The 23925-nt window shown below is 47.1% G+C and overlaps 1 protein-coding gene across 9 annotated transcripts in view; it reads right to left on the reverse strand.

Moving 5' to 3' along the window:
• Positions 1–2359: 2359 nt before the first annotated feature.
• Positions 2360–23925, reverse strand: part of ZBTB38 (zinc finger and BTB domain containing 38) — a 120952-nt gene continuing 99386 nt past the window's right edge. For 7 of the 9 annotated variants that reach the window (XM_081106129.1, XM_081106128.1, XM_081106131.1 and 4 more), the window contains one exon: positions 8140–14518. In XM_081106129.1, the coding sequence (XP_080962255.1) occupies positions 10919–14518 (3600 nt within the window). In that variant the 3' untranslated portion in view covers positions 8140–10918. Of the gene's footprint in view, positions 2945–3043; positions 3119–8139; positions 14519–20587; positions 21242–23925 lie in introns of those variants that run through there. The other 2 variants (XR_013996791.1, XM_081106134.1) reach the window with 2 other exon arrangements.

The raw sequence follows: 23925 nt of genomic DNA on the forward strand, positions 1-23925 counted from the left end.
GCCCACCCCTCAGCCAGGCAGCCCTTCCTATAACTGGATGGCAAAGTCGCAGCCACCACGACAGGTCTCCAGTTACTGACCGTGCAGCTCCTGTCCCCCGGGGACCACCTGGGGGGCACTTGAGGGCCTCTCCCACCCACTCTGCTTTCTTCGATTATTGAAGCTTGCCCTCGGGGTCTGGGCTCTGCAGCCATCTTCTAATAGGCTCTGTTCTTTAACTAGGAGTTGAACTAATTGAACCGGAGTAAATTGACTAAGGACACCCAGCCAAGGGGGGCGGGGGGTGGGGGGTGGGGGTCAGGTGGGGGGGTGGGGGTTGGGGGTTGGGAAGGGTGTCAGATATCCTCTTCCAGAAACTGGCAAATAGGACCCAGGGATGACAGTCAATTTCTGACGGACACTTCGCTGTAAGGTCCTGTGCGGCTGGCAGCATCTCCCACTGGAGGCAGGGGGAGGCAGGGGGAGGCAGGGGGAGGCAGGGGGAGGCAGGGAAGGCTGGTCAGCACAAGGAGAAGGAGTAAAGGTGACCACAGAGGAGCTGGGAGCCCAGTGACTGGCAGTTCCTTACCCCTAGGGATCAACTTGCTGGGGCTCAGGCCACACCCTTTCTCCTTTCACCTGTCCCCTTACCTGTGCTGCTCAAGGAACACCAGGCCTTCACTTCTCAGAGCCTTTGTCTGGTCAGTCAAGGACTTTACAGGTGACCCCAGCAATGTGGACATTTATGAAGATCTGTCTACACCAGCTTCCAGGAACTGGCACGGTTAAGGGGAATAACTGCTCTGTACTTAATAGGAGTGGAGAGCAGGCTAATGCATCTGTATGTGCTTATGTATTATGTATCAGTAAAGAGCTACTACATAAACACAGCAAAAAAAGAGAGCACACTTTTTAAACTATGTTAAAAATGTTTTCCTCTCATTCTGTCCCCAGGTTTCTCCCTAGCGGCATGCACTGTGGCTGAGGTCCTTGAACCTGGCCCTTTCGGCATCTGTTAGAGGGGACAGCAATGCCTTCTTTCTGGGTCCTACTGAGGAATAAAGACGAGAGCGCCTGGCGGGTGGAGTGCCCGGCTCAGTTAGTTTGAGCTGCAGGCAGTGTGCGTTGTGGTCATTTTGATGGACTTTTCTTCTTTGTGTCCTAGAAGGAGGTGGGTGCATAATCTATCTGAGAGTGTCACTGGTGTTGGATGTCATGGGTTTAATTCAGGCTCTGATGTTTAGAGGAGATTATTACCAGAGTGTCCTCACTCTCTTTGGAGACTATTTATTTTTTGGGCGGGGGGGGGGGGGGGGTTATTTCCTTAAGCCTGAATATCTTTGCCATCAACTAGAGAGAACCAGCCTGAGACCAAAACCAACATGGAGGAGAGTAGGGCAGAGAGAGAAGGGAGAGATAGAAGGAGGTAGGGGAGAGAGAGAGAGAGAGAGAGAGAGAGAGAGAGAGAGAGAGAGAGAGAGAGAGAATGAATTAGTTTGCTTGAGCCTTTGGACCCAGCTTTGCTTAAAGCCAATTCTTCTGCCCGTGGTAACTGTCTGTGGAAACCCAGACTCTGACTCGGTTTCCTGTTCTTGGGTTGAGATGCAGAGACCCGTGCACCGGAAACCAGGCCGTGTGTTTCTCACTCACCAGCTGCCCCCAACATGATCCATACGGCCTGAAAGTAGGGCTGAGGAATCAGGGAGTGAGGGGTGGTTTCTAAAGGAAATTCGGGTGCTTTCATCATAAAAACAGAAAAGGACTCAGCAGGAAAACCCATAGCTACCCACCACACTTAGCAGGACAAACCGGGGTTGGGGTGGAAGGGCGGGGAGAGGAGCGGAAAGAATCGAACAATCGCTTATACTGAGAGTGGACTCTATGCAATGCTTTGTGTGAGCAGCTAGAAGTTGAATGATGAGCTGGGTTCCCCAGGAGGTCACCAGAGAAACGAGCATAGAGGGAGTCTTTGCGAAATAACGAAAGGATTTTAGTAGAAGTCTGGAGGTGGGGCCCCATGCTTGGGGGTGGGAAGGAACATTTAAATATGGCCAGGAGCTTGCGCACAGACTTAGTGTGATGAGAACCAGCCCCTTGGGGGAGCAGTGACAGCCCCCCTAACCCTCACCAAACATTTGCAGGGTCAAGGGCAAGCCCATAGATAGAAGCCTATATATCACGTGTCTAAATATTTACAAATTTTAAGTCAGGCTAACATGAATAGAAATGCTCTATTCCAGGGGTCCTCAAACTACGGCCCGCAGGCCACATGTAAATACAAATATTGTATTTGTTCCCATTTTGTTTTTTTTACTTCAAAATAAGATATGTGCAGTGTGCATAGGAATTTGTTCATAGTTTTTTTGTTTTTTTTTTTTTTAAACTATAGTCCGGCCCTCCAACGGTCTGAGGGACAGTGAACTGGCCCCCTGTTTAAAAAGTTTGAGGACCCCTGCATTCTCTCCCCTTGACAAACATACCTTCGTAACCAGCTGGGAGGCCAGGTGAGCGTTTGGGATTCCCAGGCCCTCTGGTGTTCTGGCTGGAAGGAGACCACACAGAAGGGCGGAGCCTAGGTCTGGTCCCATAGCTTCTTCCTACCCCCAAACCCAGCTGGGGGCCTTATGCACACACATGTGGACCCTGACAGGACATCACAAACTCTGTCCACGTGCCCGGCAAACAGCTTGCTCAGTAGGGAAGAGGCCTGAGCCGGCCCTGGAGGTGGGTGGGGATTTCTCAGGGCCTGGGGACTCAGAGTGCCGTCTGGGGTGGGCACACACTCTGGGTGGGCACACCCCCATGGACCCTGCAGACTCTCTGCCCCGTGGAGGGGGGACTCCGGAGGAGGCCAGGGAGGGGCTTCCTGCCTGGTGGAAGAACGATACGGAGTGGTCAGGAGGTCCGCCGCTGGGCCGTGGTCACACTCGGCATAAGCAGTAGCGGCGGAGGCCGGTTCCTATTCCTGTGAGGGATGACACAAACAGTGACCCTGCGTTTTGGTTTTTAGGAAGAGACACATCAGAAACGACCTGGGAAACCGCCTGCCGTTCTTCTCACTCACCACATTTACACAGAAGTTGGGCATGTCCAAGTCGAGGTGTGGAGCCTGGCCTTTCGGTCCAGTGAAACGGAGACGCTAGAAATGAACAGGACCTGAGCTGTACACCATCGCGTGGTGTCAGAGTTTGGGAGAGAAACTGGCCGCTTGGCCGTGAGTCAGCTTCTCTCTGACAATCCCCGCTGGCTCATGTGAAGGCAGTAACCTTTCCGAAGTAGAGATGTGACATTCTACAGCAGGGGGCACTCAAGGAGCTTCATCCCTTCTGCGGCTGCTGGACACCTCCCATCCTAACTCCCTGGTCCCAGCCATAAGCTCCCCCACATCCCTTCTAACAGCTGACTAAAGTTTCAGATTTATTAACTTACGAAGGAAAAACCACACACACACACACACACACACACACACACACACACACACACACTTACATGTCCATTCTTTCCTAATTGGATAGAGGCACAGAGCCTTATTTAGATAGTCCTTAAAATCTGTACCCGCATCATCTTTCCACTCATAGTACTTTTAGAATGTCTTCCTCTCTCTCAAACCCCTGGAAGGTAACCCCGGGAGCGCTCCGGTTCTACTGTGAAGAAGGCTGTGCTCTGAACCCCCACAGCTTTGCTCTGAGAGGCTGTGCTGTGCTCCTGGGCTCAGGCACTCGACTGTCTGGGATTAACTCTGTTTCTCCACAGACCGGCTGTGTGACCTTGAGCAAGTGATGTGACTTCTCTGTGCCTTGGTTTTCTCACTGGGAATCATCCCTTCCTCCCCTCCCTGCATGTGCCTGCCACCCCCACACCACTGAGAGGTGTAGCCCATCCCTCCACCCTCCTAGATCTGGACTGGGTGGTGCCCAGGGCTGTCGAGCCTGAGAGGACTCTGGCCTCACTGCTCGCTGATTGCAACGACATGGGAGGCCCACTCAGCCGATCCCAGTCAAACCACAGAACCCTGTGAAATAGTAATAAATGGTTCTTTTAAGCCGCTAAGTTTGGTGGCACCGTGCAGCAAGAGATAACCACACTACACATGGATGGGGTGATCACAACAGTGTCCACCTCAAAGGGTTGCTGTGAGGATTAAATGAGCGAATATCCGTTAGATGCTTAGAACAGTGCCTGGTAACTCCAATGGCCATAGAAGAACATTTTGAACAACAACAACAACAAAAGAATGACCTAGTGCTCTGAAGGTATTAGAGCAGTGGTTCTCAGCCTAGGCTGCACATCATCCGAGGCCCAGAAATCAGGATTTTAAACAGATTCCCAGGTGATTCTAACGTGCAGCCGAGGGTGAGAACCGCTGTGTTAGAGTCTCAAGCTAACAGATGCTCATTTTGAGGAAAGTACAGTCGTTGTCACTGCCCCAGTCCCTGGTCTTTCTATCCACTTTAGTCAATATGGAGTCAGTTGTTGGTGGTGAAGATACTGTTCTGGAAAGCTAAAGGAGTCTACGGCCATACCACCCTGAACGCGCCCGATCTCGTATGAAAAGCTAAAGGTACTGGCCTGTCTTTGAGCCCAGAAAGCCCCTTCGCTCCCTTATGGCTCCCCACCACAAGACTGCTTGGGGGAGAAACTGGAAAACAGCTGTGCACGGGCTTTGAAGAACAGATTCTTTAGCCTTTACTGAGACACCTCATTTCTGACACGCCCCCCCCCCCCCGCCGCCCCCACACCACACACTGAGGTCTGCACTTCCTTAAACCCAGGCCCCGCAGTTCTTTGCTGCAACCAGTCTCTTGCCAATACCTCAGCTTCCTTGCCTCTTCATCCTTTGTTCTTCCCTCCCCGCAAATGGTGAATCCTTTCTTTTTCTTCTCCCCATACATAGCTAAGCTTCTTCACCTAAAAATACATTTTTATTGATTTCAGAGAGGAAGGGAGAGGCAGAGAGAGAGAGAGATGGAAACATCAATGATGAAAGAGAATCATTGATCGGCTGCCTCCTGCACGCCTCACCCTGGGGAACGGCAGGCCAATTCTGAAACCAAAAGGTTATCCTCGACCCCTCCCTTTCCATATCAATCCAACATCAAGTCCTGCTGATTTTATCTCCTAAATAGCTCTCATTCCACCCCCTTCTCTCCATCTTTACTGACAATACATAATCCCAGCCATGCTCACCTCCAGCCTGGACCACTGCAATAGCTTCCTCACTGCTCTACCTCTGGCTACTACCATCTTCTAAGTCATTCTCTACATTTCAGCCACAGTGACTTTTTCACGATACAAATTTGATTAAAATACCTCTTTGTGTCCTAATCCGCTTTAAACAATTCAATGGCTTGTTATTGCTCATAATAGAAGATTCACTTCCTTAGCATGACCTGGGAGGCCCTGCATGGTATGGCTCCTGTCCTCCAGACATTTCAGATCCATCTCTCTTGCACGCTGGCCACCTCCGGCTTCTGATGCACCGTGCTCCTTCTAGAAGCAGACTTCGCTACACGCTGTTCCCTCTACCTGGATGGACACCCTCTTCTCTTTCACTCTTACTCATCTTTCAGACCTCAGCTCAAGTTACTTCCTCAGGATGACTTCCCTTGAAATTCCAGACTAGGTTAGGTCTCCCCATCGGATGTCCTCACAGCACCACATAGCTCTTCTTCACAGCACTCATTGCAGTTGTAATTATATAGCTTTTGTGATCCCTAGTAGGTCCTCAGCTCCAGGGACTGTTAGTTTTGCCCACTCTTGTATTCCCAATACCTAGCTCCAAAGTTTTGAATGACCCCACTGGTTTGATTCCCAGTCAGGGCACATGCCAGTGGCACGCTTGATCCCCAGTAGGGGGCGTGCAGGAGGCAGCTGATCAATGATTCTCATCATTAATGTTTCTGTCTCTCTCCCTCTCCTTCCTCTCTCTATCAATAAAAACATATTTAAAAAATAGCTATGAATTGTTGATTGTTGAAATTGGATAATAGGTACACTGGGTTTCACCATAGTATTCTACTTTTGCATGTTTGAAATTTTTCCTATTAAAATATTACATAGAATAGCCATTTTCAACTGGAGTGCCACAAAACATTTTTTTTTTAAAGAATTTTTTCTAAATGAAATACATAGTCAGGAGCATTGACCAACAGCCAACACAACAATAGCTGTCCAGTGTGAATGAATCAAAATTATACCTATTTGTCAGATTGGCAAAAAATACAATTTTTGGTGTGCCAAAAATTTTAGTTATTAATGTGTGCCATGAGATGAAAAAGGCTGAAATCGCTGACATAGAATAATTACATAGAAGTAATAATTTTCAAAATTACTTTAGAAAAGGGTTGCTGTTCTCAGCCAAACATTCTAAAAAAGTAGATTTGACGTCTTAGATGTCAAGCATTAAATAATAAAAATGTAGTCACATTTCTATTGTAACCAGTCCTTTCATTAGTTGTCTAAATTTGGAGTGTTTCATTTTAAAAATTGCACATCTGCTTACTGACCATCTTGCTTGAAGAATCATGAGCAAGGGTTGCTGACTGGAGGGGAGGGAGGAGCCTGCCCTCTTCCAATGGGAGATTAATAGATGGCCAGGAGCTTGGAGCGGAAGGTGAAGAGTCCTCAGATATGGAGGAAATTGAAATGGGAAAAAAGAATCACTTGAGGCCTGCAAAGAGGAACTGATGGAGACAGAGGAAGTGGGACCAAGTCAATCAACAGGAGATGAGAAAAGGGGAGCGTAGCAACAGGAATAAAAAGATCCAAAATAAGAACTAAAAAATATGTACAGACAGGATTGATTCGTACGATTCACTGTTATCCTTTTAATCCAGGTACCTTCACAACTGTTACAAATTCTTTTAATATTAAACCTGTTTTGCTAGATAGTGAAGTTAGTTTTAGCAGACAGCAATTAAGAAATTTTTGGGGAATTAGTTTAGAATTGCCCTTCAAATACAAAATTGATGCTACCAGGCCGGACTGGAAATTTGAGTTATTTTCTACAGCTCATTTGGTGATGAACTGTGATGCCTGAGCCACCGACACGCCCTTTCACGGTGCCCACTGTGACTAACTGCAAGCTTTTGAAGATAACTAGCTAAAGTTCAGAGTAGCGGATGTGATGATGGAACAGCTTTTAATGTGAAAAATGTTAGCGTACAGCAGCATTAAACTATAATGTCAACTCATATTCTTTAAAAAAGTGTACAAACTCTCAAAAACTGAATTCATTGGGGCAATATCCCAGGATATAAAAAAAGCCAAATGCCCAAAGTAGTGAGGCCTCAGGAAGTAGATTAGTGATGAGTCTGGGGAAGCTGAGCCGAATGGCCTCTTCAAAGCTGTTCTTGTAACAGCTACCCTCCTGAAGCTGAATTACTTTGTCAAGTCTTTTCTCTTCACTCTCTGTTCAGTTTACATTAAGCATTTCTCTTTAAGGTGTTGAGAAGGGACAAAACATGGGCTGTGGTGTTGGGCAGCCCTGGGCTGGGATCCGGCTTCTGCCTGGCTCTGGGATCTTCTCAAAGTCACTATGAAATGTGAATAAAGACATCTACTTCCCAGGGCTGTTGGGGAAGGACTGGATGAAACAGCCCATGAAAAGACCATTGTCGAGTGCCTGGTACTCCACGGGTGTGATTTGTTTCCTGTGGATGAGTACAGCAGAATACTTCCAATACTCTGTGATTTATCAAGATACCATCAGGCCTATCCAAAGCACTAAGTTGCCAGAAGACTTCCACTTCTCTTATTCTGGCTTAAAAAAAAAAAGATTTTTATTGATTTCAGAGAGGTAGGGAGATAGAAACATCGATGAGAGAGAACCATTGATTGGCTGCCTCCTGCATGCCCCCTACTGGGGATCGAGTCTGCAATCCGGGCCTGTGCCCTCAACCGGAATCGAACCCAGGACCCTTTAGTTGCAGGCTGATAAGCTATCCACTGAGTCAAACCAACGAGGGCTGCTTTTTAAAAAAATGTCATATTGCATTTGAGTAGTAAGCATGTAAGTGGGTACCACGGAATGTAGACACGTGAGGAGACAGCAATGTATCGATGAATAATACACAATATGACGCTGTGACGCACACCGATGGAAGAGCTGCTTAGCTGCATAAAAGAAGTAACATTAAAACATTAAAAAGAGACTTAACATAGGAACAAGCTATTTTAATCAAGCAAAAACAAATTTATATTCATTATTTCTAAAAATAAAATTAGACTTTTTCCAACCCTTAACATCTGCATTTAATAATATCTTCTAAACAAAATACAGATGCTAAAACAGCAAATTACAATATATCTTGTACAGCATACAGTATGTTCACTGTTCACACTCACTTGAATTCTAGTTGGTCGTTATGTACTCAATGCATAAACATCACTCAAAATAATGTTTTCACAATTAACAAAAAATGTGACAAGGCTGTCTTAAAACGGCTCTGCTATAAATTGTGTAGAATATACAGAATTACAAAGTCAAGTATTTTTTATCAAAATATACACCCCTCCCTGAAACTAACACAAGCGGTCAACGTTTTAAACGAATAATACAATTATAGAAAATATTTGCAAAATTATTTTTTTCATGTATAAATATTCTGCCATATTTACTTTGGTCTAGAATTATCAGCATACAAGTCCACTTAAAAAATATCCACATGTAAGGGCTGGGAGACATCACTACATGGAATAACTTCTTATTTGGAGTTACCTCAAATCAAAATGACTAAAATACACAATTATTTTTCTTGATTCATAATCCTAATTGATAAAACAAATCAGTAGATCACAGGATTGCTTATTCAATATTCTAATTATTAATTCTTCAGCCCTTTGTGACTATCTTTTTAACAAAACCCAAATGAATAGTGCAGGTATACATATATACAATGTGTAAAATAAAGTTGAATTTGCTAGCATTTTTTCCATTTTCCTCTATTATATAATACTGTATGTAACTGAATGTGTTTGAACAAAAGATAAATGCAGATACAATATTGGGGTTACTTAACAGCAAAGTACTACAGTATTACAAGGTCAGCGTTGATCATGTCCTTTTCTGGGTGTTTAAATGCTCTCTTGCCCACCCAAATCCGTATTCATTCTTCTTCATGAAGACATCCCCTTTGGAGAGAGAAACTGGAGTCTTTGAGCTACTTCTTCGTAATGGTAACTCTGCAACCTTGGGTAGCCTTGGGTTTCCATCTATCAAATCCCATGAACATGAATGGCTTGCAGGTCACCCTTGAGCCGATTTCCAGATTCTGCTCATACTGGTGATCAAAGGATAGGAATGCTTTCTCTCTGCCTCCTAGGATGGCAGTTTAAAAAGTAAGAATCATGAGTTCCAGCTTCCTGGGACCTAGTCCAGATGATGGACCACCTGTGGGGCAATCAGACTTTGAAGGCAATGTTGATGGTGTGGGTCAACATAAAAGAACATTAAAAAAAAAGTGGGCTTTTTTAGCAAGGGGCTAGAGGTCTGTAAACATGAAGACAAGGCATCTGACTTTGTGAATATATTTCTGAGTCACGTAAGTGATCGAATCTTATCACCCCATCGTCTACCTCCCTCACCACCCCCAAACAAAGCTCCTGTTTGAGGCAAGGAAGGTCTGCCCTTCCTGTGGCCCCCTCAAGTCTGTAACGGGTGGGGCGGAGTGTGTGTTTCTGTTGTCCTTTTGTTTTATACTAGTATCTGCTTGTGGGCTGCATACTCTCCAAGAAAACTATCATTGTAGGGATGAGGCTTTCTGTCCCTTCCCAGCGCTGGGCCCTCACCACTGCATGCATGCTTTGTGTTACATTTCCTAGACACTCCTTCAGTGGAACGGGAGGTGTCAGGTTTTGCTTGATCCCTTGAGACGGGGGAAGTCTGTCTGGAACAGACCTCCACATGGATGGCCTTGGGATGGATGGGTGACTGCAGGGAGTTTCAGAAGAATGTGGACCTTCTTCATTTTCTGAGGTGAGGCCATTGGAAAGTAATACACAGCACAGGCAACCACAGATAAATCCTGGGAAGGCTTTCCCCATAGATAAGGCAGGACCTATGTTTTCTCTGACTTGAATAGGCCAGTTCGAGTAACAGCTCAGCCATAACCTCGAGAGAACAGCATTCCATCTAAAAGCATAGACATGCTCTTTTAAGTCATATTCAAAATGCTTTCTACTGGTTTTTACACCAGTCCTCATTCTTTGCAGATCTATTGCTCATCGTTAGAACTCTCTACAGGGGACATGGACGGTTAAGAGTTAGGGTGATTTATATATGTATTTTACAAGGTTTGTGTTGCAGAAAAGTAGTTCTAATATATGCATGTCCTACTTAGGTTACTCATTTCACACATAGTTTTTAGCTATATTAAGTATTTAATATGTATCCATTGAATTTAAACAATTTTCAATAGTGCAGAAGCTGAATGGGAATGACTGTCAGAGCCCACTGACCTTTGAACTTGCTTATGCAGTTGACATTTTCATGATGTCTGACCCTTTTCTCCAGTGACTAAAGACAGTTTAGCAGCCAGTTCCTAATAGCACTAACCAGAAAGTTTTAAATTAGGCTAAAGTTAAACTCTTTCCCCCCCACTGGCAGAAATACCACAGCTAAGAACTTCATAAACTTTCACACGATACTTGGGATATTGGCGGAGTCAGCTATTTCATTTTTGCGCACTTTGTAAGACGTTAACGCTAAAACCCAAAGTAGATATTGGGATCCTTTTTTTCTGAAATTTTCACCAATGAGATTTTCTTTTTTACAATTCACTCCTTCATGACTGTTAGGTGAACAAAACAGAACCAAACTTCACACACACACACACACACACACACACACACACACACACACAGAACAGCTAACTAAAAAAACAAACAAAAAAACCCCACCAATTTATATTTTTGAAGACTTTTTTTTCTGTGTCATCACTCAAAGGACATTTCCAACAATGGTTTGCAGATGATCCTTTTGGTCATTGTCTTCTGGATCCATGAAATGTGGATTCTCCAGCGGGTTTGAGTTTTCGTGGTACATATCACCTTCTATTTTCTCCTGCTGACTCGGGCTTCTGAACAAGTGTTTCTTCTGGTGCATTCCAAGGGCAGCCGCTGTTTTGCAAATTTTGGGGCACTGGAAGCAGGCAAAGCCCTTCCCGTCGTGCTCCCGAATGTGCCTCCGCTCATGACTCCTCTTCGTGGAGAGGTACAAGAAACTCTGGAAGCAGAACTGGCAGTGGTAGGGCTTCTCGCCAGTGTGGATCCTCTCGTGGATTCTGAGGGTCTCATTCAGCGTGAACGCCTTGTTGCAGTACTGGCAGATGAACTCCTTGACGCCCAGGTGGATGCGTTCGTGTTTCTGTAAGTTTCCTTGCACCGAAAAGCACCGTCCACAGGTCTTGCACGGGTACGGCTTCTCTCCGGTGTGACACCTCATGTGCATCTTGAGCGTGGAAGGGTTCTGGAACTGCTTGGCGCAGAACTCGCAGGCGTACGGCCTGGCGGTGAGATGCCGGTGGGGCCTTCCTAGGTTCCCAGCCCCCAAGGCCTTGTCTCCGTCGCAGAGCTCACACTGCAACTTGGGCATCTCTTTGTTTTCTTCTTCCTCGAAGGCCTTCTCCGGAGGAGCCTTGCCCACGGCACAGTCCAGTTCTGCCGGGTACTTATACTTGGTGCCTGGGCTCCTACTCCCATGCTCTTTCCTCCAGTGGGCTTTCCTCATTTTCCTCAACTGCCTCGATTTCTTTTTGGGTTTGTAGTTGTAGTAAGGGCGCCACGGCTTGTCCGTGGAGTCCTGGTCACTTGCGTCATCGAACATCTCACTCATTTCCATGCACTCGGACTGGCAGAGCTCGAGCGGGCTGTCGCCCTTGGGGTCCAGCTCCCTCTCTTGTGGCAAAGCCTCCTCCTGCGCTTCGTACTTGGGTCTTCTCCCTCGTTTGTAGAACAGCTTGGACCCTAGGATATGCCTTTTCACAATGGCTTCATTCCCGATTTTGACGGTTATTTGGCAAAGGGGCGCGACGTTGCTGTTTGTGGAGGTGCCGGGGAGAGCAGGCTTCGCGATGTAGGTTTCGATTTTACTGGTTTCTTTACTGGCATTTGTGGTTTTGCTCAGCGACCCTCCAGGATCCGCAGCGTATCCTGATTCCTCTGGTGCCTCTCCCCTGTCACAGGGGATGGTTTTCTTTTTCTCCTTAATGCCTCTGTGTCTGCTGACCACTCTCCCCACTTTGTCCGGCTCGGGTTTGCTGTCCTCTTTCACGGCCTGACCGACAGCGGGGCCCGGAGGGGCTCTGTGGTTGCTGCTGGGCAGGGCAGCCACCGTGCCGCTGTGCACGATCACCGACGAAAACTGGCTGCTGTGCACAATGACCGAGGGCGCTGAGCCGCCATAGCTGATCACAGATGCTGAGTTCTCACTGCCATGACTCAAAGACAAAGCAGGCACCCCCCCGGCCGGGAGGTCGGAGCTGACGGCGTTTCCAGAGAAGGAAAGGGACAACTCCTTTGAATAGAAGTTATTGTCAAGGTCAACTTTCAATGACTCCTCTCCCCATTTGGACCCCTCTGCGTTTGGAACGTTGGCAGAAGTGGGTCTGTTCTGACCTGTGGCCGCTTCCAGCGGGACAGCTGGACTGTGGGTCACGGTGTGCACGCCCTCGGGGAAATTCAGAGCCGGTAACTCAGAGCCGCGTGGATTCTGAACAACATAGGGACCAGCTGCAGGCTCATTCACCTGCCTGTTCTCCCGAGCATTTTCATAGGAAGCACTTCGGTAGCTCTTATAAGGGGCCCTCTTGCATTTCATGGGCAGTAGCCTGTACAGTTTATATGGATAGACACTAGGTTTCAGGCCTCCGTTTGCCGTTTTTTTACTGATGGAAAGTCTGTGGTCAATGGCATGGAAAGACTTCTGGTGGTTTTTGAGTATATAGTAGGTCATGAACGTTTCCAGGCAGAAAATGCACTGATACCGCCTCTCTCCCGTGTGCCAGATTTCGTGTCTGGTCCTGTACTCGGCCAGTGCGAACACTTTGTTGCAGTAATGGCAAGGGTATGTTCTTCTCCAGGAGTGGACGTTTGCATGTCGGCGGAGGCTGGATAAAGTCACATAACTGCGCTTACATACGGTACAGCTGTAGAGCATCTGCCCGTTAACCAATTTAACCAGGTGGTCCATCTCTGGCAAGGTACTTCCGGTACTGGAAAATTCACCAATCCTGTTTCCAGATAATAAAGACTCTGGGCCTGGGAAGGAACCTCTGTTTTGTCCAATGGTAGGATAGTTTTCTAAAAAGCACTGATTTCCTCCTGGAACGGGTATGTGGCTGGACCGCATGCAGATCTGCTCATGCCGGTCCAGCCTGTTCGGGGTGCTGAACTCTTTGTTGCAGTACTTGCACACCAGGGGCTGCTGGGTGGGCTTGTGCAGCTGCATGTGGGCACCGAGCAAAGTGCTGCTTTCAAAGGACTTGGAGCAGGAGCTGCAATTGTAAACGAGAGGCGGGACCTCCGCTGCTGGCGGCCCAGGGACCTCAGAGGATACGTTTTCATCTTCCCTGGGGAGACGGACATCTCCTTCAGTGTTGGGAGATTTTGAGCCAGAAAGAACTGCGGCTGGCTGTGGGCTCCTTTCTTGATTAGCCTCCACGGTGGCTGCTGGAGGAGGTGGTGGTGTCTTTTCAGTGGCTGGTTCGGAATCCTGGGGTACGGAGAGTGCCTTCGGCTTCCGGCACGTGGTCGGCTTTTCGGCCACAGCTTCCCCGTTTTCTTCACCTGTCTTAGCAGGCGGGCTGCTGGCAGGCTCGCCTGCGGGCTGGGGCTGACTCCGGTAGGCCTCGGCCACGGAGGAGACGGCGTAGGAGTGCTCGGCCAGGGTCCGCACGGGCTCCGCCTCGTGACAGACATCAGTCCTCTCTAGGCAGAGGCTGGCGGTTCTCATGGAGTCGGAGACCTTTTTGAAACTCGCCCTCAAGTCCAGTGGAGAAAACATGTTATTGCTATTTTCCGTCTCGATGATGGAAAACGCATTTGTGATCCTTGGCCCGTTCGTGATGGCTGGTTCTTCATGCTGTCTCTTTTCGTTTTTTTCTTCTTTAACCACTCCCTTTTCAGTAATGCAGTACACATAGGGCCCGGGGGAAGTGGAGAAGTTGCGATTGGTCAGATCTTCCAAGAAGGATATTCCCAGCTTTTTCCCTGCAGCTGCCAGATCGGTGACCGTTTCCTGCCTCTTGACAACGACCGTGGAGCTGTAGATGTAATTAAGGATTTCGGTAAACACTTCGGCTTTGAGATCATCCAGCTCCAGGACGTGGCTGGAAATGCAGATGGTATGGCTCCAGAAGATATTTTTGAAATAAAGGCTTGAAGCAGCCAGGACATTGCTGTGGGCTTTAAATTTGGTGTCTTCCACAATGATAGTGACATCACACAAAATGCCTCGAATGCGCTGCTCGTTTAAAATGGAGAGCACCGTGTCACTGTGAAAGTCGTCCTTGAAGTCCCTGGAAAGGGACATGACTGTCATCTGAAATAAGAGGAGAGAAATGGTCAGAGACCCTTCCACAAGGACCTTCTTTGTGTCTATTTTCAACCTCTTTGAAAAAAATTTTTTTTGCATGAAAAGACAGGTTTTTATGTCAGTCTGTTGTTCCTTCCAAGACTTGGGAGTCAATAGGAGAAGCTAAATCTTTACCCGCCCCAGCCTGTTTCTCAGACCATTGCTAAGAGTTGCATAGTTGGAAATCCTCTCGGATCTCTTTCTCTGAAGTTGCAGCTACATATACATGTCCAAAGTGGGGGGAGCAGGGTTCCCTCCCAAAATGTTAAGGGTCTCATCATCACTCCAGCCTGCTGCGTGGAATGATGAGCAATGCCATGGTCCTGCCACAAGCCTCCTATCATTTTCAAAGATGGCCTGATGATCTGATCCAAACAGAGTTCATGAAGCAGGACAATGATTTTTCTTTAAGTTTCCCCTAAGTAATCAGTGCCTGTACGTAAAGGTATCATTACCTACTCCGAGAAGAAGCAAGATCTGGGTCTCTCAATGGAAGTGACAGCCTGCATGACCACATCTGACCATCAGGGGCGCCCTGCCCCTCTGTGGGACCCACCCGGTTCCTTCTCTCATTTCCCTTTCATTATCACAGCCAAAGGAGAGTAGGGTTTTCAAATAGAACTCTGTGAGGTACTGAAGACAAACAAAAAAATATGAAACCAGGAAAGTATGTTTCTGAGCCCACAATACTGAGTCTAATCACAGGCTCCTAAATTAGCACAATTTAAAGGCACAGTGGCTCTGGCCTGAGGATCCCAGCTCTGCTTTTCCCAGAGACGAGTGCTTGTTATTCTCCACACGTGTTCTATAATCAGCCTGGAATGGCCAGGGCCTGCCAACTAGTACCCTCGTGAGGGGCAGTCGAAAGCAATGGCGTTCGTACTGACCTACAATAACTACATGACACATCAGTGACCCAAGACACAAATGAAATTAAAACGTGACCCTTACTGTGTGTGACGCAGCCTGTTCTGTTCTATTATCTTTAATTATAAAATGCCAACAGCAACTCACTAAACTAACTGCACTGTACAAGAAGATATCATCCCTGCAGTTAAAAAAAACTCCACAAAACCCCCCTCTGGTCCACAGGATACACTAACCAGCCATTCATTCAGTCCCCTATCCCTTGTCAAGTGACATCCAGAGAGCCACGGAGTTTGATGTATTTCTTTATCTCCCAGTGGCAATGGAGTCTTAGAGTTGGCTCACGGCGCTGATTCAGTTGGAAAGGCCAGATGGCCACATAAACAATCTCTTTTTACCCTTTTGTAGAGCTGATACAAGCTGTGCCCATTATGTTACTCAACATCCTTTATGTAAGGGTCCATTTGATAATTTTTTAACCATTTGTACGCCATAAATGTACATTTAAATTCAAAATATCGTGGCGGTTAACTGGTTAAATTTCATTCAGCCAGAAGAAAAAGTATACTTCTACTAACAACTTCTTCAATTCAGATCATGAGAACAGTATATTCCCCATGCTTCTCTTAATTCTCCAGACAAGTTAGAATTAAGCTTTATCATCAGTTGTGGTAGCCACTGTGAGCCTGGGTTCCTGGTGTGACAACTGTCTGTCTCACTGTCTTTATTTAATGTTGGTTCTTCTACTCTTGCTTACCCTGCCTTTACTTTTCGTCTCCCATGAATCTTTTCTAGAACTCTGGGGGGAGGAGGGGTGTTAAATCTATAAATAAAAATGAAATGAAATCTTTATGGCTTCCTCTGTGCCCCGGAACAGATCATAGGAGTGTGTCCTTCACATTTACTAGGTTGTAAACCAATAACACACTCTGTCGATGTTTCTTTTGCCTTCGTTGGGGTCTCTCTGTTCTGGGCCCTGTAGGGTCTACTTTCTCTCCTGACTCATATATTCTTATGCAGTTTGGTTTCTGTAAGGCCCATACATTATTTCAATTCTTTTTATTTCTTTTATTTTTCTTTCTTTTATTATTTTAATTCTTTATCCAGTCTGACTGGATAGTCTCAGATCTGGTGAAAACACCTGCTATGTGATTAAAAAAGCTGCCTTCCATCTTGGCTTAGTTCTATGCTGTGTCATCTATTTTGTCCTTTCACCTCAAAATTACTGCTTGTTCCCAAACACCCCACTTCTCAGCACTCTGAACCTCCCACAAGGCTCTGCCTTCATCTGGGGAATACGGTATTTCACGTCGAGCTCCAGGGTGTCAGATTATAAGCCCCACTGACTTCTGTGGGATTGTCTGATCCTTCTCTTGGACTGTTCAGTTAGATGGTTAGCAAAAGGCCGACTGTTAACATTGCATAAGATCTTAGTCTCACTTACTGGTAGAATAACATATATAACTAGAGGTCCGGTGCATGGATTCGTGCACTGGTGGGGTCCCTCAGGCTGGCTTGCACCCTCTCACAATTCAGGACCCCTCAGGGGATGTTGGATAGCCGGTTTCGGCCTGATCCCCACAGGCCCGATCCAGACAAGAGGGAGCCTGATTCTGTGCGTTGAGTGTCTGTCCCCTGGTGGTAAGTGAGTGTCATAGCAACCGGTCGACTGGTTGGTTGTTTAGGCTTTTATATATATAGATAGAAAGCATCATTATGTTTGTCATTGAAACATCCTCATAACTTTGGAAAATCCAAGTATGACATCTTTCATGGGACTATCTACCATTGTGTGGCAGAACCCTTTAATAAACTAGCACTTATCGAGTTTTAGTGTGGTATCAAAGAATGTCCACAAGTAACTGAAAAGATTATTAAAAAAACTCCTCCCTTGTCCAATTACCTATTCCTGTATGGCTGGATTTTCTTTACATACTTCGACTAAAATAATATATTGCAACTGAATCCAGAAGCAGATATGAAAATTCAGCTGCAAAAATGTAAAACAATACCACTTTTCCCACTATAAGTTTTGTGCTTTAGAAAGTCGTTATTTTTTAAAAATAAAATGTTATTTTGTCAGACACCTGGTTTTATCATAGTATTTTTTCAGAAGTTAATAATTTTTTAACTCTCATTTTAAATTTTGAATATGGTAAATACTGATAGCTATAACTCAGATAAATAAAGCTCTTTGGACCTCATGATTTTTAAGAGTATAAGGGAGTTCTGGGACCAAAAAAATTTGAGAACTGCTGCTGTAGTCTATGAGAAAATGGTCAGAATAACTTTAAAAGAAATTATTTGAAAAGTATTTTACTCAATAAAATAAATCATATATACTAGTAAGACCAAAAGAACTGAAGACAAAGCGAATGCAAGTGTGGTAAAAAACAAGGCAGAAACCCTCAGGAGACAGGAGAGACCAAGGACAAAGAAACACAGATGGATACACCCAGTCACATAGATACACACACTAATGTTCCAGGTCCGAAGTATCACAGTAAAGTCCTCACTAACTCTCCAGAGCTCTCGCCAGCAAACACTGGAGGCCTTTTCAGAACAGGAGGGAATACTAGGACCTTCAACCAAACTTGAGCTCCCGCCCCTTCATGCTGCTCTCCTGACCTCCACCATCTCACTCCCCGTGAAAGCATAAGTCTGTCCCGACCACTATGACCTTCCCACATGCTTTTTCTCTGCCTCCCTCGCTGGCCTCCTTGCTGTTTCTTGAAGAAGCTGGGCATGCCCCACCTCAGGACCTTTGCATGTGCTATTCCTTCTCCTTGAATGCATGTTCTTACTAGATACTCACAGGGCTCCCTCAGCTGCCCTGCATCATCATGCATCACCTCCATGGTGAGGCCTACCATGCCCACCTTATTTTAAATTGCTCAGTGGATAGAGTATTGGCCTGTGGATTGAAGGGTCCTGGGTTCGAATGTGGGCAAGGGCACGTACCTTGGTTGCAGGCTCCATCCCCCACCCCGGCTGGGCATGTGCAGGAGGCAACCAACTGATGTGTCCCTCTCACATCGATGTTTTTCTCTCTCTTCCCACCTCCCTTCTAATCTCTCTAAAAAAAAAATAAATGGAAAAATGTCCTCGGTAAGGATTAACAACAACAAAATAATAAATAATAAGATAATAAAATTGCAACTCCTCAGCCCAGCACTTAATGTCATCGATAGTTTCTTGAAAACTGCAATTTTAAACAAGATGACATATAAGGAAAACAATTTTACCCTAGGCTAACGGATATAAACAAGAGTTAAGTTCCTCCAGCTTATTTCTGGTCACAAAAACATCACCGAGCTTCTAAATAGAGACCCAAGACACTTCTAATATTAATCATTAAAGTAAATGTGAGCTACACATACATTTTAAAGAGATTTATAAAAAATAGTAAGATCATTCTTTTCCAGCCCACTCGCTTCAGTCCAGGGTGTCGGGTGACCAAGGCCTCTCCCGGCAGCTTAGGGCACAAGGCGGGACCCACACTGGACAGGATGTCCTTCCACAGCAGGGCGCTCCCACACCCACCCACGTTCAGGCGGGGACAATGTGGACACTTCACGTCACGTGCACATCTTCAGGATGTGGGCGGAAACCGGATCCCCGGAGAAAACCCACACAGACATGGGAGAATGTGCAAGCTCCACACAGACAGTGGCCCCAGCCAGGAATCGGATTTTCTCCCCGTCAGTGTTATAATGGAACCTTATTCGAGGACTTGCTGCACTTGAACTTGAGCATGGCTGAAAAGCCAGGTGGACAGACAGTCCTTTCCACACTGCACGCGGGTGCAGGCTGTTCCTTGATTTGCAGGGCCGCTGGCCATATTCTGTTTGCGCCATCTATCACGGCTTGCGCCCTTGCCTCCATCTCCAAGATTAGCTTGATCGCAGCATTGTTTGCCTAAATGATTCTTTTTTATTTATTTTTTTATTTTATTTTATTTTTTCTTTTTAAAATATATTTTATTGATTTTTTACAGAGAGAAGGGAGAGAGATAGAGAGTTAGAAACATCGATGAGAGAAACATCGATCAGCTGCCTCCTGCACATCCCCCACTGGGGAAGTGCCCGCAACCCAGGTACATGCCCTTGACCGGAATCGAACCCGGGACCCCTCAGTCCGCAGGCCGACGCTCTATCCACTGAGCCAAACCGGTTTCGGCTAAATGATTCTTTTTTTTTTTTTAAAAAAAATCTTTATTGTTGAAAGCATTACATAAGTCATCCTTTTTCCCCCCATCAATCTCCCCTAGCCCACTCCTGTCCCTCCCACCCCCAGGCTGCACTCATCTATTAAGTTAGCCTTCTCCCCAGTATATCTATACTGCTTTTAGTATTCTGGGATTGAACTTGAAAACAAAAGAAACAAAGATTGTGGGTTCAATTCCCAGCCAGGGCACATACCTAGGTTGCGGGTTCGATCCCTGATTGGGGCGCACATAGAAGGCAACTGTTCAATGTTTCTCTCTCACATCGATGCTTCGTGCTCTCTCTCTCTCTCCCTTCCTCTCTCTCTAAAATAAATTAAAAAAAATATCCTTGAGAATTAAAACAAACAAATTTTTGGCAATGATCTGACCAACTAAAGTCCAGAATTTCCAGCTTAATTAAATCTTCCTTCCCCCAATTACTCAAGGCAACTTTATTAGATACGCAGATGTAAAAAACCTTAAAACGATAGTTTCTATATAAATTCTAATTCTCATCATGCAAAAAAACCACACACACACAAAAACCAATCTTGAAAAACCTCTTTAAGTTGTTAACCAACATATCTACTATGTAGAACTTCACAGGGCTTGTTAATAAAATTTGGTGTACTTTCATTAGTACGTTTTTTAAGACATGGCAGACAGAGAGTGAAGTAACCCATTCCCGTACGCATTCTTAGTGAGAACCAGAAGTCACTCATTCGAGGCCACGCTCCTGGGCCAGACCGAACCCCATTTTTCTGAAGCTTCTGATCAGAGGGAAAGGCCGAGAGTTCCGCAGCACCCGGGCCGCTCAATCCCTCATGCACGTACGTTCGTGCTAACAAAACTGCACAGACAGAGCAACTTTCTCCTCTCTCTCCGGCGAGTCCTTTTCTATAAAAAGAAACTTAGAAATAAAACCCAACTAAAAAAAGAACACGCTGCGTTAGGATACTGACCTGGAGTCCTGCAAAAGTCAAACCCACAGTCCATTTCGGGCCCGTGCGAGGCCCATGTCGCAATGGAATCTACCGCCTGGGTCTGCTGTCCCCTGTGGAAAGTTCCTGACAACGGACACTGAGTGCTTCAGCGGCCCGGCTCCGCCTTCCCACACATCCTCGCAGGACATTTTCTCATAGTCATGTCGGGTGCCTGCGTCAGACCGCCCCACGTGACGGGGTGTTAGAAACACACGCATCAGATCTCGCAAACAGATTACAAAACAGAAGCCCTTTATAGAATTCAGCTGTGTCTAGGAAAAGGCAAATCCTCTCGGCTGGCCCTCTCCGGGCAGCCCACAAGGGGCCGAGAAGAGCTGCGTTTATCAGACCTCGATGCACTTAAGCTATCAGATTCAAGAAGGCGTAGTATGACAAGGGAATTTTGTTTTTCAACTGAAACCCGGGCCCTTCAAAAGGCTAAAACCAGGAAGCTGCTGGAGTGCATTCAACAGAGAGGGAAGCTGGCTCGAACGGCCTTACCTGAATATATTATTTTGAAAAGGTAAACATTCGCTCTCTGGGCTTGTAGATGTGTGCATATGGATTGTGAGAACGAGTATTTCCAGATTCATGAACGAGGCAACGCGTCCAGCTAAATATTCAGGCTGCTTGCTGGAAAGAGGAAAAGGGGAGGGAAGGCCTTGGTTTCCTTTTTCTTTTGGAAAACACGGCAGTGTTTCGGGGCAGCCCATGTACCGTGGGTTCACCTCAGGATCCAGCTTGCCCGGACTCCGCTTGCTTAAGAAACCTGGCAAACAGGCTTCGAGCTTTTCTCCGAAGCCCTGGAGAGATGTAACTGTTTCTTGTCTCAACCAAATTCCACTGGCACTCCAGTCCCCGACGAAGGCATTTTCACTCTGAATGCGGGAGGGACCGCGTTACCAAAATGGCCAGGACCGGATTCCTGACCCTTGGGACTTCTCATTTTAGGGGTGAGACCTAAACCAACAAGAACTGGTTTCAAGAGCCAAACACCACTTTCTTGTGAACCGAAAGGGGCCTGTTCCCCTCAGTTGCCCGCTACTTCGCAGGGAGGTGGAGGGAAGAACTGCTGCACGTTTTGGCTTCTGCACAGGCATGAACCTCCCTCCAGCTAGTGGCAAGGACGGGCTATCCTAAAGTGGACCAAGCACCGACTGCTTCATTTGTGTCAAACTATCTACATCCACCTCCCACTGCACCCTCCTTCCCCACCCACAACCCACTCTGCACCCTGGCTTTCTGGGGACTCCTGCAGGGCAACGAATCCACTTTAGCTGGGCTCTTCGTGATGTACCAGAAACTGGGCAGAGAGGAGTGACTGGGAGAAAGGTCACTACAAGCACACAGCACAGTGCTGGACACATAGTAAGGGTTCAGTGAATGTCGGCTGGAATCAACTCGAGAACTGACTGTCCGGCTCAGCGGGTGGCCCTGGAGAGAACCCTATGCAGGGTGCTCTTTTAAAAACACAAAGGAGGTCAAATTCCCCTGACGTTAGGGTAAAACCCAAACCCTTCACTGTGGACGGCAAGGCCTGCACCGTCCACGTGTCCTGTCCACTCTCTGCGCTCGCCACATAGGCCTCCCTGCACTTGCTCCACTTGTTCTGCTTGCCCAGGCTCCAGCGGCTCTGGTCCTTCAAGCACTGGTCCCTGCACCGTCTGTGGCGGCCTCACTCTCCTGCTTCAGGCCCAGCTCAGACGTCACCTGAGGGACCACCCCAACTGTTTGCTCCGGCCTGGCCTCTGCTTGCCCTCACACTGTCTGACTTATTTCCTCTGTACTACTTAACCTCAACCTGCAATTATCACGTGGGTTTGTCTGCATGCTCACTGTCTACTCTGCCCACCAGAAAGGAAACTCCAGGAGGAAAAGGACCTTAGCCGCCCTGTTTACCGCTGCACCACCAGGCCACGGCATGGGGCAGGCACTCAGGAAATAGTTGTTGGATGAATACATGGGGTGGCTATGCATATAAAAAACAAAAGCAGCCTGCTCCCACCTTGCACTCCTGATCCCCTGACCCTGCTCTGCTTTTGCCTCTCCCACAGCACTCACAACGTTCCAGTAGATTATTTATTGTCCAGCTATCTGCCAGAATGAAGCCCTACAGGGGGCAGTAACGTATCTGCCCTGATGTATCGGCATGCTCTAGAACAGGCCTGACACACAGCAGGCCCCCAGTACACGTTCATTTCCTAAATGAACAATCTGAACTGCAGATAGAGATGGTTTTGTCAATGAGCATTCTACATGGATAGGCACCATAAATATTGCCATTGCCATTTTCCTCTGACAGAATTTCTCCACTCCCCATATTACCTCATTGAATCCCCTTCACAATCCTGCAGGCATATAATATGGAGAAACAACTGCGTATTCACAGGGTTAAATGAATTACGGGAATCCAAGCCCCACGCACGCACGCACGCACACACACACAGAAGCTGACCTTATCCCACCCCCAGGGAAGTGCCTGGCTGGCGGCAGAGCCGTGCCTTCTGACGGCAGCGCCCTGCTCTGTGCCCTGCTCATCCCCCACCTCACGTGCACCTGCACATGCAGCAGCAGTGAAGTCAGAGCAGCTGACCTGCTCCATCCGGCACACAACGGCCTTGCGCGGAGGCCAGCTCCAGGCGCACTGGGCAGGGTCAGGACTGCGGAAGCCCGCAGCAGGAATAGACCCAGGCTGAGTGAGATTCATGAGCTAGCGCTGCTGGGGCAGCCAGCCTGGGTCACATGCCAGGAAGCCACTGAGAAATGCTGCCTGTTGTGAGCAGAATGTTCCAGAGAGGCCCCCAAGAAGGGCAGCTGAGGGTCAGAGTTAAGTAAGGCAAGCAGACCCCTGACCAGGGGCAGCGGGTACCAGGGCCACCTGAGCGCTGCTGGATGTCGAGCCTTGGGCCTGGGACCCTTTGCAGCTGGTCGGCTCAACCGGCATTTTCAAGGTGCCACCTGAACGTGCCGTCAATCATAGCATCATCCACAGCACAGAATTTTCCCAATGCCAAGGCCCTTACACTATACCCATGTGTTGCCAACATAAAATTTTTAGTGTTAAAAAGTTGATATTTAACAGTTTGCTGCCAATTCAGTTCAAGCATTCAGGAGACAGAGGATCAGGATTTGCTAATCAGAAGCGAATTCATGTGCCTCCCCTCCCCACCACGAGTGTTGAACTTTCTCTCTCACTAGAGGCCTGGAGATGATGCAGGAGAGCCCGGACCAGGGGCTCTGCTGGGGACCTGTCAGTCAGGGCACAGAAAGAGGTCCGTGGGTTTGAGCCTTCTCCAGGACAGAGGTACGGTCTCCCT

The sequence above is a fragment of the Myotis nattereri genome (genome assembly GCF_964212035.1).
Source record: "Myotis nattereri genome assembly, chromosome: 14".
In the NCBI taxonomy this organism is placed as follows: Eukaryota; Metazoa; Chordata; class Mammalia; order Chiroptera; family Vespertilionidae; genus Myotis; species Myotis nattereri.